The sequence below is a fragment of the Hemicordylus capensis genome, chromosome 2, assembly GCF_027244095.1.
Source record: "Hemicordylus capensis ecotype Gifberg chromosome 2, rHemCap1.1.pri, whole genome shotgun sequence".
NCBI classification, from domain to species: Eukaryota; Metazoa; Chordata; class Lepidosauria; order Squamata; family Cordylidae; genus Hemicordylus; species Hemicordylus capensis.
In genome coordinates this window covers 405,690,521-405,703,571 of record NC_069658.1, presented here as the reverse complement: position 1 = coordinate 405,703,571, position 13,051 = coordinate 405,690,521, and the positions used below count along the sequence as shown (strand labels likewise).

Genomic DNA, 13,051 nt, shown 5'->3' with positions numbered 1-13,051 from the left:
GTATATGCACAAACAAAGAAAGAAAAAGACCATGTTAAAATTTACTTTTTAATGGAAAATAAATTCCATTATCTGTATGGACTTGTCTGCCTCAATGTGCAAGAGACAAAAGTCATTCTGGAGTCTATAGGCCTGAAGCCCTACTCCCAATTCCTATTTCATTGTTTCATGTCCATGCATCTCCACAATATGGCCTACAACTGCTGAAAAGCTTTCTGGAGTCAGACTGGAACATGCAGTGAGTCCCCAGTTTGGTATGAGGTAATTCTACCACAAGTAGAATTGCAATTCCAACCTCAAGTGTTGGCTTATTTCAGTGGCAACTCTAACTGGGTCAAAGACCCATAGATACTCCTGCTGCTCTTCCTAAGAGGGGACGAACAGTGAGGCAATTTCCATTTTGGCTGAGGAAATGAGGTATGAGTAAACATAAACATGCTGATCCAAAACAATGTCTATCATGAAACAGCTGGTCTTGCATAGATCCTAGTAGGGCAGTTAGAGGCATGGGGGCCTGTCCAAAAGAGTTCTTGGAGAAGCTGCTGCCAGTCTGTCTAAACAACACTGAGCTAGATGGACCAATGGTCTGACTCAGCATATGGCAGTTTCCTATGTTCCTATGTAACTCAGTTAGGGGGCCTAGTGCCGCCTTCTGTTCTTGCTCACCATCCATCGCAGCCAGAGGCTGGTTTCACTGGCTGTGCGCAATGTAATATTTGCAGGAGATACATCCGGTGGAGCTTGAAGGGTTTGGATCCTGCGGGAAGACAGGCTGGGAGGACTGGTGCCTACGATGTTCACTTGTCGCATGCGGAAGCTAGTAGGAGGGAGGAAGTGGGTTAGTGCTGGGAGGAAGAGCAAGATCACCTAAGAAAAGGCTCTGCCCCAGGACTTTGTACATTCACATGCCGGTGGGGGGGGGGCATGGAGTTTTGGCTCCTCCCCCTTCCTCTTGACCATTAAATCAACATACAAAGAATGACTGAGTAAACAGTTTCATCTACACTGACATACAAACATGACTTTATTAGGCCAGCCTTTTTCAGACCATTCTCCTCTTCAACACAGTACTGTAGCATGAAATGGCATTAGCTTGTGAAATTTCCTTTTCTGTGCTACTGAGCATACTCAAGTGCAGTGGAGCATGCTCAGGATTATCAAATGAAGCTGCTTCCTGTTTTGTTTTGCCCACAACTCCTGTGGGATTTTCTTTCTTTCTTCAAAACGAGAAGAAAACAAATCCCAGTTTCTCAGAACAGCATCACATTTTATTGCTTGTGTTATTTTGAACCCAATTAATTATGGACTGCATTGAGGGAAGGAATATAATGGTGTTTATTATGGGAAATTTGAAGTGCCCTGTAAAATGTGTGGAGAGCTGGCAAGAAAAGAGCATGCTTAATCTCTCCAATGTAGCCAGTGCCCTTACTCTGAAGATACAACTGTGAAAAACTCTTGTCCTTCTGAAATCCAATCTCCTCAGGGGTGTAGCTAGAATTGAGTGGATGGCTTCAAAGAACACGTGCCCCCTCTCCCCTAGCTACTCTCTTACGCCTCCTACTTATATTTGCAACACTTCCCTACCAATGTCTTGTTTGCAATGCTATTGAATTGTAGTTACATAAAGAAAGATTTCCTTTTCTATTCCTTATATTAGACGGGGTTTTTGTCAGTGTTTGCTATTGAATTCCAAGCTGCGCAAACATCAGGACTTAGTACCTTCTGCATGTGCCCTATGTGTGCTTAACAGAGAGACACAGTTAGTGAAGATGCTTGTATAGTCCACAATTTTGCAAGTGATTGTCTATAAGCTTAGCAAAGCTATTGGGAAACAGTGTCGACAATAAGAGGTTCCTTAATTAAAATCAGAAATTGTTCGTGCTCACGTTCCCCTTTCTTTGCATTGGATCTCAGGGAATGTCTAGATTACCTCCATAGGGCATTGTTTTGATTTAGGACATTTTTTTGTCTGGGCTCACTTCGCTTTATATACTTGCCAGTTTTTATGATCATGCCAACTTTGCTAATTGAAACTAGAGCTCTCTGGAGATGTGCAAACCAGAAGCCTACACAAAGAGCAGGAACACAAGTTGGCCTGTCCTAGTTAACTGATAAGCCGTTTGTATTTACAATTCAATTAAGTTTGAATGCCTTTGACTATTCAAGTAGTTGCTCCCAAAAATGTGTTATTGATCTTAAGTTCCTCAGGGTGAAAGGATCTTAATTTTCTGGGTTTTCCCCTCCCCCCGCCATCTGTGTCTACAACTCTGATCTTTATTAAAGCTATGTATTCCCCGATGCACAAAAACCTGTTTCCCACTGCAAAATTTTTTGCCCACTGCAAAATATGTGTCCAGGTACACATTACATTGGAATAAACCCAGGGGGGTTTCCCAGCAAAATTATCATCTTGTCCATGAGAAGCCTATGTTCCTCTAAATGAGGAAAAAATACTCATGAGAAAATCTTACCTCAGTTATGAATTCTTCTAGGTTACTGGAAAATCATGATCTTGTCAATGAGCAGACAGCGTCCACATGAGAATATTTTAGCACAAAAAATGAGGACTGAAATCTAACATTTTACTGCAAAACACTGTTCTTCTGAATGAGAAAAAAAAAACCCATGAGAAAATATTTTCTCAGTACTGAAATCTTACAGGGATCCGGAAAATTATGTTCTTGTCCATAAAAAAGCAGCACCCATGTGAATATCTTACCTTGGCACCAAAATCTTACAGGCTACTGGAAAAAAACAGAATCCTGAAAAATCATGTTCTTCCGTGTGAGAAAACAGGACAGATTAGAAATTCTTACCTCAGTATTGAAATCTAACAGAGAGTGTACTGAAAATCATATTCTTGTCCATGAGAAAATAGGACCCATGGGCAAATATTAATGTGGTAAAGAATAAAATCTCACAGATAAGAAGCAATCACATTCTTGTGGGGGTCGGGGGTGGACTGAAAAAGAAAAGCTTACAGATAAGAAAACACAACTTTCTAGTCTGTGATAAAACCCTAGTGGAATAGGAAATTCCACAAATATATTATCCCTTCAACTACATAATTTATGTAATAGTTGGACCGTAATACTCAGTATTCTGTTATATTTCAGGACTGGTTAAAGCTTTTTTAATGGGTGCTGTATTCTCATGGACAAGAACTTGATTTTCAGGTAGCCTGTGAAATTTCAGTGTTGAAGTAATGTTTTCTTATGGGTGCTGCTTTCTCTTGAACAAGAACAAGGTCTTCAAGTAACCTGGTTGAAAACTTCCAAGTTGGATAGATTGGTCCACCACAGGATGGAGGTGTATACATGCTGAGGAAAGTATCAGCCGTTTCTTGGGGTGATCTCTGCTCTGATGGAACACAGTTAGGAACTAGGCCTGTAGGGGTCACAAACATAGGCATGGCAATGGGAGAATGGTGGTACTGAATGCCATGAACCCCAAAAGTATCGGAACTGAGTGTACTTTATGTGTCCTGGTGGAGAGGACATGATGTGCCATAGATCGAATGACTGTCACCCTGCAAGCCAGTAGGGAGCCCGTGACAGTAGAGGCTATGGACTCCCAATTATTCTATTTCATTCATTCATTAGATTTGTATACTGCCAATTGACTTGCAGGCCCAGGCAATGTAATAAATCCAACATGGTACTCAAATGGCCCATGAGTTGGTGTTTTGTTTTAGCCACTAGGAGCCAATACTCGAGATACAGAAAGAGAAGGATGGACTGCTTCCATAGATGGGCCACCACAACAATCATACATTTGGAGAAGACCAGCGGGGCTGACAGGCCGAAAGGTAAGACAGTGTATTGGTAAGTCTAGTTGTCCACACAAAAATGGAGATACTTCCTGTGTGAAGGGCAGATAGAGATATGGAAATAGATGTATCATAGGTTGATGGAGACGAACCAGGCATTGCAGAAGAGAAGCTGAAGAATGTACATTAGGAAAATTATTTGGAATTTGCGGTAATAGACAAACAAACTTGTTGAGATCCCGCAAATCTAGATTGGGGTGCAGGCTACCATTCCACTTGGGAATTGTAAAGAACCTGAAGTAGAATCCAGAAGCGACAGCGTGGTGCACCAGTTGGATGGCGCATTTCCACAGCACATGACAAATTTCCCCTAGCAGTGTTGGCAATGGAAGGATGGTGGGAGAATGAACTCTATGGCTTACCCCATCCTCACAATGATCAAGATCCAGGAGTTTGTTGTTATTTCCTTCCAAGCACCTACAAAGGGAAGTAAAAGGGAGCCTGGGTCTGGAACGAAGTCATGCTCATTTAGCTTCTGTGATAGCTTGGATGGTTGAGATTGCTGCCTACGGAAGGAACTGAAGGGTTGGTAACAGACTTTTTATAATTCTGTTGATGAAAGGGCTCGTAATTTGGCTTTTTCTGACCCTGTGACCAGGCATGCTGATTTGTTGGTTTAGATGAGTAAGCCTGGAGGCCCATGGATCTGGCAGTAGATTTCATTTTATGCAGTAGATTTCATTTTATGCAGTAGATTTCATTTTATGCTCCAGAGTGTCATCAATTTTCCCCCTGAAGAGGTTGTCTCCATCAAAGGGGAGATCCTCTATGCACATCTTAGCTTCTGGTGTCAGACTGGTAGACTTCAGCCAAGTGTCTCTACAGAGAGTGACAGCCGCTGCCATGGTTCTGGATCTGAAGTCTGCACTGTGCCAGGCAGAATGCAGTTGCTGCTTTGTGATTTGAAGTCCTTCAAAGAGAAATACAATTGCTGAATCTCTCTGTTCTGGTTGTAGCTGATTCTCAAAAGGTCTAATTTTTCTAGAAGGAAAAATAGTGCGCCATATATCCTTGGTAGTTAGACACATGCTGAAGACTAGAAGTGGCATAAATTCTCTTCCTGAAGGCATCCAATTTCCTGCCATCTGGGTCAGCTTTTGTCGTGAACCATGTTGGGAGGACTCAACTACAATCGAGTTAGGTTTAGGATGTTTGAACAGATGTTCCGACTCAGTGTAATGCACTGGATACAAATGCTCCAGTTTTCTCAAAGTTGGGGGTATAGATGAGTGCTTTGCCCATGCAGCTTTCATCACCTCTGTGACAGTAGGCAATAGGGTTAATGAAACTGTTCTGGAGTGCTGGCTAAACACTCCAATTGGACTGATCCATGCACATGATTATATGGCGTGACTATATGGAACAGTTTATTACAGTATCAAATTTTACAAGGTTTTGGTCTGGAAATGATGAGAAGACAGAAATATGGTGCAATCAGATTTATTTAGGGATAATCGGGTTATAAAAAATAACAAAATTGGTTAGACAAGGTACGGAGGCAATAAAATCTTAACTAACAGTAAACTGGAGTTTAACATAGAGGCATTTTAGCTTAAGATCCAAATTGTCAATGAATCAGCTTAAGGCTTTTCTTGAAAAATGACCAAGATGTAGACTTAAAGAGGAGAGAGGAGGGAGTGAGGAGATTTAGACAGGATAGTCGGTTAGTATTACCAGTCCCAATCCGTTGGTGTGTTGGGTGCACTTGCAGGTTTGAGTGCACAGGTAGAGTTCCTCATAGGGACAAAGCTGAAAGGCAGGAAAGAGAAGAAGCAAGTGGCTCTGCATGACCCTTCACTGGCTGAAAAACTAGCACGGTATAGGTCCATGTAAGTGGGAGAGCAGGGTCCTTTCTCCTTGGATCCGGGGTAGGTTCTGAGAGTTCTCTGGGTGTTCTGAGTGCTCGAGTGTGTTTTCCCCTTCCAACCATGTGCTTGGATCAGGAATACAAATGCCCTGGGGCAATGTATAAGTCAGGCGCCCTGACTGCAGGGGCTGAAACTTGCATGTAAAAAGAATTGTTAAATGGTATTTGCAATAATATGTCATGAACCAATCAAGTTCATGTTTGCATGAACCAATGGGTGTGATCTTTAAGAAACAAAAGATGGACTGGCTGGTCAAGAGGTGTACATGGAGTACTGAATCGGTGAACTTAAAAGCTTTATCGGAGACCAGGACATCTCTTCCTGGGAGAGAGACAGGTTTTCTTTTCCTGTTAATGATTCTACCTCTGGGTCCTTGCCAGCTCATTAACGTTGTGATAGCAGGCTGGGGGTGTGCCATGCTTATCTGGGTAGCTGTAGAAGTTATTAGCGAGGGTAGTTCCATTGTAAACGGAGTTAGTTATTTCTCTTGTGAAGGTCTCTTTGAACCACTTCCTCCTTTTTGCGAGAGAGGAGGGGGTGGGTGGGTGTCTCCTTACAGTCATTTGTTATTCAGACCTTGGGCAGTGTTGCCCCATGATTGCTTGTTCTAAGTGATCGAATTGCATAGCTTGCCAAATATGGGTATGTACAGAGTTCACAATCCCATTAGCTCAGGTATCCAAGATGGAGGCTGCAAGCCTGCAGCCGTCATCAGAACCCAGCGAAACCCATGGCATGTCAGGGTTGCTCTGGGTAGACTGGTCATCTCCCAAATCAGACCCACACTCAGGAGGCGGTGTTAGATCTTTAAGCTTGTGTGTAGGTGTGGAAGGCTGTACAGAGGCTTTAGATGTACTAGCCTTAGGTGGTTTACCCTTGTCCTCCACAGGTAAGGTTACTTCGGAATCAGGTAAGGTCTTGGATTTGGCAGAGGTGGCCTTCCTCGGAGGAGGTGATGTAGACTTGGAGCGAGAGCAACGCATGCATGGGCTATAGGCTTGATGATATAAAGCCCCTTCCCAGTTGTCAATCCCACAGTGTCTATGCCTGGAGTACGGTACGGATCCATGCGTGGCTCCACCCCTGTGTATTCCATCCGTGGGTGGGTGGTCATCAGTGTTCCCTCTAACAGGGATTCCCAGATATTGTTGACTACAACTCCCATAATGCCCAAGCAAAAGCCATTGCAGCTGGAGATTCTGGGAGTTGTAGTCAACAACATCTGGGAATCCCTGTTAGATGGAATACTGGTGGTCATAGTAATCAGGTGAAAGTTCCCTCCAATAGTGCTCTCTCCTAGAAGGTGGAGATCTATGGTAGTTTGGGGAGTGCCCCCCGCATGATGGGGCCTATATGGAGGCTGTGTTCCGAGCCCTCATAGGTATAGGTATAGGTATATTGGAAGGGCGGTATAGAAATCAAATCAATCAATCAATTAATAATAAATAAATAGGTACCGAGGGCCAGATCTGAAGCACGGTATCAGTCAGGACTGAGGTCTGGCTGAGAGAGGCACACTTCCTTCCTTCAATGGAGAGTGGGATGGAACACAAGAGAGGTGGGGAGGTAGCCACCTAAACTATCCGCTCCTGAAGAGGGCATGTGTAGGATTTCTTTTTCTTTCATGAGGGCTCCCCTGCACCCGACAAGGCCGCCACTGATGGTACCAAGTGGGGTAGTGTCAGTTTCGACAACAGAAACCTGGTAGGCAGTGTAGCAGAAGGCTCCACCGGAGAAGCATGCAGGATAGGTGCCTTAGGGCAAGTCTCGTTGGTCACAGTGGAGCTCATATTGGAGATGGCGGTGGTTCCAGGGGGTAATAAGGCAGGAGTAAAACTGCACGCACACACACACACACACACACATTCTGAGAGGCCATCCCTCTCTGGGCCAGAGTAGAAGTGGCACACAGGGCTTTATCCCATAGAAGAGTGCGAAGAGGGGGCCCAGTTGTGGTGGGCCTGTTTGGTAAAGGCCGCACAAGTTTTACACAGGCCCATGTAGTGGGCTTTGCCCAAGTAAGAGGGACACTGAAGGTGACTGTCTGAAGTGGGCAATTTTTCAGTGCATGCCACACAATGCTTAAATGTGGTCCCCTCGGCCATAAGCCAAAAGTTAAGGCGAACTGAGAGGGGCGCGAGGAAAAGCAAAACGCAAAACCAATAGTCAAAATAAATGACAGAAGGAGAGAGAGAGAGGAAGAAACACAACGGAAATAAAAGAGGTCAGGAGTAAAAGAAACCTAAAATTCTTCTTCTTTTGGGGGGGTAGCTCTGTCACGGGCAAGGTGAAAGAAGGAAGGTTCTCTGATGCATTTTCAGCAGCAGTGTATAGGAGACTGAGGTAAAAAAGTGGGAATCAACAGAGAAGGCATAAAGAGGTGTGGCTTCTGGCAAATCTTTAACTTTGGAAGGTTTCGAGATTTGTTCTGCACATGTGCAGACACCTAGAGTGTGAATGACAGTGGCCACTATGAAGAACATAGGCTTCCCATGGACAATATAATAATTTCGCATTACCCTCTGGGTTTATTCCAATGTAATGTGCTCATTTTTTGTGCTAAAATATTCTCATGTGGACGCTGTCTGCTCATTGACAAGATCATGATTTTCCAGTAACCTAGAAGAATTCATAACTGAGGTAAGATTTTCTCATGAGTATTTTTTCCTCATTTAGAGGAACATAGGCTTCTCATGGGCAAGATGATAATTTTGCTGGGAAACCCCCCTGGGTTTATTCCAATGTAATGTGTACCTGGACACATATTTTGCAGTGGGCAAAATTTTTTGCAGTGGGAAACAGGTTTTTGTGCATCGGGGAATACATAGGTTTAACAAAGATCAGAGTTGTAGACACAGATGAGGGGGAAAAAAGGGGGGACCCCCAGAAAATTAACATCCTTTCACTCTGAAGAACTTTAGATCAATAGCACATTTTTGGGAGCAACTACTTGAATAGTCAAAGGCATTCAAACTTAATTGAATTGTAAATACAAACGGCTTATCAGTTAACTAGGACAGGCCAACTTGTGTTCCTGCTCTTTGTGTAGGCTTCTGGTTTGCACATCTCCAGAGAGCTCTAGTTTCAATTAGCAAAGTTGGCATGATCATAAAAACTGGCAAGTATATAAAGTGAAGTGAGGCCAGGCCAAAAAAAAAAAGTTCTAAATCAAAACAATGCCCTATGGAGGTAATCCAGACATTCTCTGAGATCCAATGCAAAGAAAGAGGAACGTGAGCATGAACAATTTCTGATTTTAATTAAGGAACCTCTGATTTCCAAGGCTGTTTCCCAATAGGTGGTGAAATCTTACAAATGCTGAAAAATAATATCCTTGTGCATGAGATAAATGACCATAGTAAAGAAAAAGTATCATCTAGGCTATAAAGGTAAGAAAAATCTCACAAACAAGAAAAGATCACATACATGTCTATGGCAAAAAAGAACTGGGAAAACAAAATCTTCACAGGTAAGAAACAACCACTTTCTGGTCTGTGAGAAATTCATACTGGGAAAGGAAATTTCACACGTAAGGACATTTCACACTACAAGCTTGAAAAGGGGGGAAAGGTAGGAGGGTCCTTAATGAAATTCATAAGCTCCACCCCAGTATTTGCCAAATCATGCCCCCTGTAACTTTCACCCCTGCCCTCCTGACATGTGAGCACTGGATCAACCCATCACACCCGCTTTCCCCCAATATCTTCCCGAAGGGAAACAGATATACTTCCTACAACTAAAGGGAAGGGAAATAGATATTCTTCCTACAAGTAAAGGGAACTAGTCGAGGAGCAGACTACTTTACATAGGACCGTGTGTGTGTGTGTGTGTGTGTGTGTGTGTGTGAACTTGTGTGAGAGCATATGTATGCTTGGCCATTATCAACAGCCTTCCACAATCCCCTTGGGGCAGCATTCTCCCCTGACCCAGCACCCACCTGTAGTATGTGTAGGGATTGAGATTGGGCACCTCCATGGAGCGGGCATCTGGCTCGTTAGACAGCTGATGGATGAGGGTCCACTCCTCGCTCTCACCAGTCTGACCCACCTGGGGGCAAGCAAAGCCTGTGAGCAGGGCTGGGGTGGCAGTCGTACTGCTGAGAGACCATGGCCTGCTTCCCCCCACTCCCTTGACATTAACAAAAAACGTCATTGCTAAAGTTTTAGAGCTTGGTGTTTGTTTTGCTCAGAAATAGAAAAGCGAGACAGTATTTATGTGGGTTTTTTTAAAAAAATACGATCAATAAATATTTGGGCAAAGGAAAAATATCACAGAAACATAACTTTATAGGCATTTGTGAGGATAAATTGCTGCTGTCTTGTTCTATATTATAATTTTTATCATGATCATTTATTGAACTTGTTGGTTGCCTTTCTACAGGAAAAATATATTCTCAAGGCAGCTCTCAATAAATATGCACAAATATAATAACACACAAATAAATACTAGATTCCAAATACACACACAGTGCTTTTAATCTTGTATTTACTTTTCTCTTTGTATTTTTTGCAGGGATGTCAGCTTATTGTTATGAAGTAGTCTTACATGCAGCAAAAGTACTTCATAATAATAAGCTGGCACCCTTCTTTAAAAGGAAGCTCTGCTTTCCTTCAGCTTCTGGAATTTCAAGGATTACACATACACTTTCAAGTCTATCTTTGCAGCAAGGACTAGAAACTTCTTTTTAAAAGAGATGAAGAAGAGAAAATTCTCCAGTCTCAAATTCTGTGTTTGCCCAATACACTTGTGGACTATACACAGTCCTGCCATATCCTTCCCTACATGTTCAATCTAAATAATTACATTAGGCATGCCAAAAAAAAAAAGAAGAAGAAGAAGAAGAAGAAAAAGAAAAAAGATCTGTGTAATTTTTTCTTAGTGCAGTTCTTGGATTTCATGCTACAGAGTTTTCACATTCGGATGGTAGAGATGGGGCTGGTTTTCACGATCATTTCGCTGCTGAAAATGGGAGGAGTGGGGTATGTGCTCCTGTGGCATGTGCTGTAAATGCTCAGGGGTGTGAGGGGAAACAAAGTCCTTATACAGCAGAGTTTGCTCTGGTGGTAAAGAAATTTAGCCCAAGAGATTATCTGGAGACATTAGGCTGAGTTAAAAATACAGATTGAGGAACTAAACATCACATACTGCGAGAGAGAGATAGAAAAACATACCCAGATAGGCACTAGACTTCAACAACAACTGAACAATTCTAATTGACTCTTAACTGTCCAAGGCAGACCTATTAACATCTCATCATGCCTCTAGTGGCCAGAAGAAGTTACTGCAGTACTAAGAGCAATGCCTTAGAATTCTGAAAGTAAAAAAACACCAAGGGAAAATGGCACCAATCTGAGCTTCTCCACCTGACATCAAATCCCAGATTACTGGTGTCTAGAGGGGCTCTGGCTGGCGTGAGGACCTTCTGACATTGGCACCATTTCCTGATTCTCATGGCATGCACCATGGAAGCATGTGTGCCTCCACCTTCCAACTTTTGGCAGCAAAAAGATTGTGAGAACCAGCCTGTAGGCCTCTTCAACTTTAATATAAGAGTGCTGTCCTAAGAAAGGAAGAAAACAAATAGCTTCCTCTTTCATTGTCCACTCCTACTGCCAGATGAGTCCTGCCAAAGAGTTACCTGAGCCTCCACCTGCCACCTGGAAATGGATGTCTTGCCATCATAACCAGGACGGAACTGAAGTGTGACCGAGCGAGGCCCAATGTTGGAGATACCCAAGTTAGAAGGCGGGCCAGGGAGCTCTGGTGAACAAAGAGAAAGCAGGGATAGAACTTGTTTGCCTATGGCCTAAATGTGATACACATTGATTTAATCATACTTTTCCCTCCTCAAGATCACAAGGACTACTCAGTACCAAACTATAGGTTATTTTAAACATGTAGCTTGCCTTTCTATGTTTAGTTTTTTGCTTTAGCAGCCATGAGACCAGAACCACGGTATGGCAAGGGGCGGGGGGGGGGGGCGGGTTAACAAGGAAGTAGAGGAGAAAGTGCTGAATCTTTTCCATATTGCTTCCCCCTAACTCCATGCCACAACTTTTGTTTCTACCATGGGCTTTCAAGAGCAAGAACAGGAGAGCAAACAAGGATGGGTGAAGAGAAACAGCCTGAAGGCACAACTCACTGAGGGCACAGATGGAGAGGCAGTCAGCAAGGAAAGGACAAAATGGCTTTCTCTCATGCGTGTACTGTTGCTCTGCTGAACATCTCCCCCCTCTTGAAGCTGATTTTCCCAAGAAAGACAGCCATTGAGAGTGTGCAGCATGTAGTATGTGTGTAATGGGTAGTTCCTCCCTCAGGCATAATGGCCCAGCAGTGGTTAATTGCTTTAACTAAAGAACCCTAGCTCCACAAACAAGATAAGGAATAGAAAACCGAAGAACAAGCAGATTCTCAGTAGCCAACATGATGGCTTATTAATGTTGCATTATGAGACTGCCGCACCATTGGATTAGGCTCTGCAATGGCATAGGCCTCAAACAAATATTTGAAGTGATTCAAATATTCATCCAATTCAAAACTCCCATCTCATGAAGGTCATGAGGGGAGCTGTCAGTGTTTTCTGTAATTTCATATTCATTACTTCGATGTTTGTTAATTTAATAATGCTGAAGCTTGTGAGTGGTTGGTTGTTGTCAGATTGCAAGGCGCATGTTATCTATTTGCACGAATGAGACTCACACTTGAATTAATTGAATTACTCAAAAGAACAAATACTGAAACTAATTGAGATTGGCAAAGTCAAAGTTCGCAGCCAAACTGAATTAAATCAAATATGAAAAACTATCTGTTCATGAAAATGCATCCTTAACATTCCGTTCACGAGGGTTTGAATAAGCTAGATGCAGATATATCCTTAGTAAGGGGAAGTGCCTCCCTTGTTCCTATTAAGCTCCTAATATCCCAAAGTTGGTTTAGCACTTGAAGGTTAGGAAGGCAGCAGAAATATATATGGGAACTTCACATTCTAAAGTACACATTGATTTGGACTGGTGTCTGCCTGGGCTTACATGCCCCAGAGCTGCATTCCAAACCTTGAAGGATCATGGTGGCAAGAACTCTAACTGCTCAGTGTCCAGCTTGAAGCAACCTCAAAGGTCTGGTTAAGAGTTCTGGTTAGCTATGGATGGGAACTTTGCAACCAAATAATTTGGTCAGGTTGGGGCACTCAGAATGAGATCTGTGTGTTTGCTCTCATTGCGGACTAGGCCAAACAGCCACTTATGCCAAGTCAATAAGCCCTTGACTTGTTGCTTCAACCTTTGGTCTGATTTCATGCTTAAGGGGCAAATTTGAGGCTGCAGGGAGCAAGGCATCGTCATGTCAAAGAGATATA

The 13,051-nt window shown here is 43.0% G+C and overlaps 1 protein-coding gene across 7 annotated transcripts in view; it reads right to left on the bottom strand.

Annotated features, from left to right (window-relative positions):
- Positions 1-13,051, bottom strand: part of SDK2 (sidekick cell adhesion molecule 2) — a 446,383-nt gene that overhangs the window by 62,122 nt on the left and 371,210 nt on the right. For all 7 annotated transcript variants that reach the window (XM_053295774.1, XM_053295769.1, XM_053295771.1 and 4 more), the window contains 3 exons: positions 11,336-11,457; positions 9,635-9,744; positions 667-817 (listed from right to left, as the gene is read on the bottom strand). In XM_053295774.1, the coding sequence (XP_053151749.1) occupies positions 667-817; positions 9,635-9,744; positions 11,336-11,457 (383 nt within the window). The remainder of the gene's footprint in view (positions 1-666; positions 818-9,634; positions 9,745-11,335; positions 11,458-13,051) is intronic.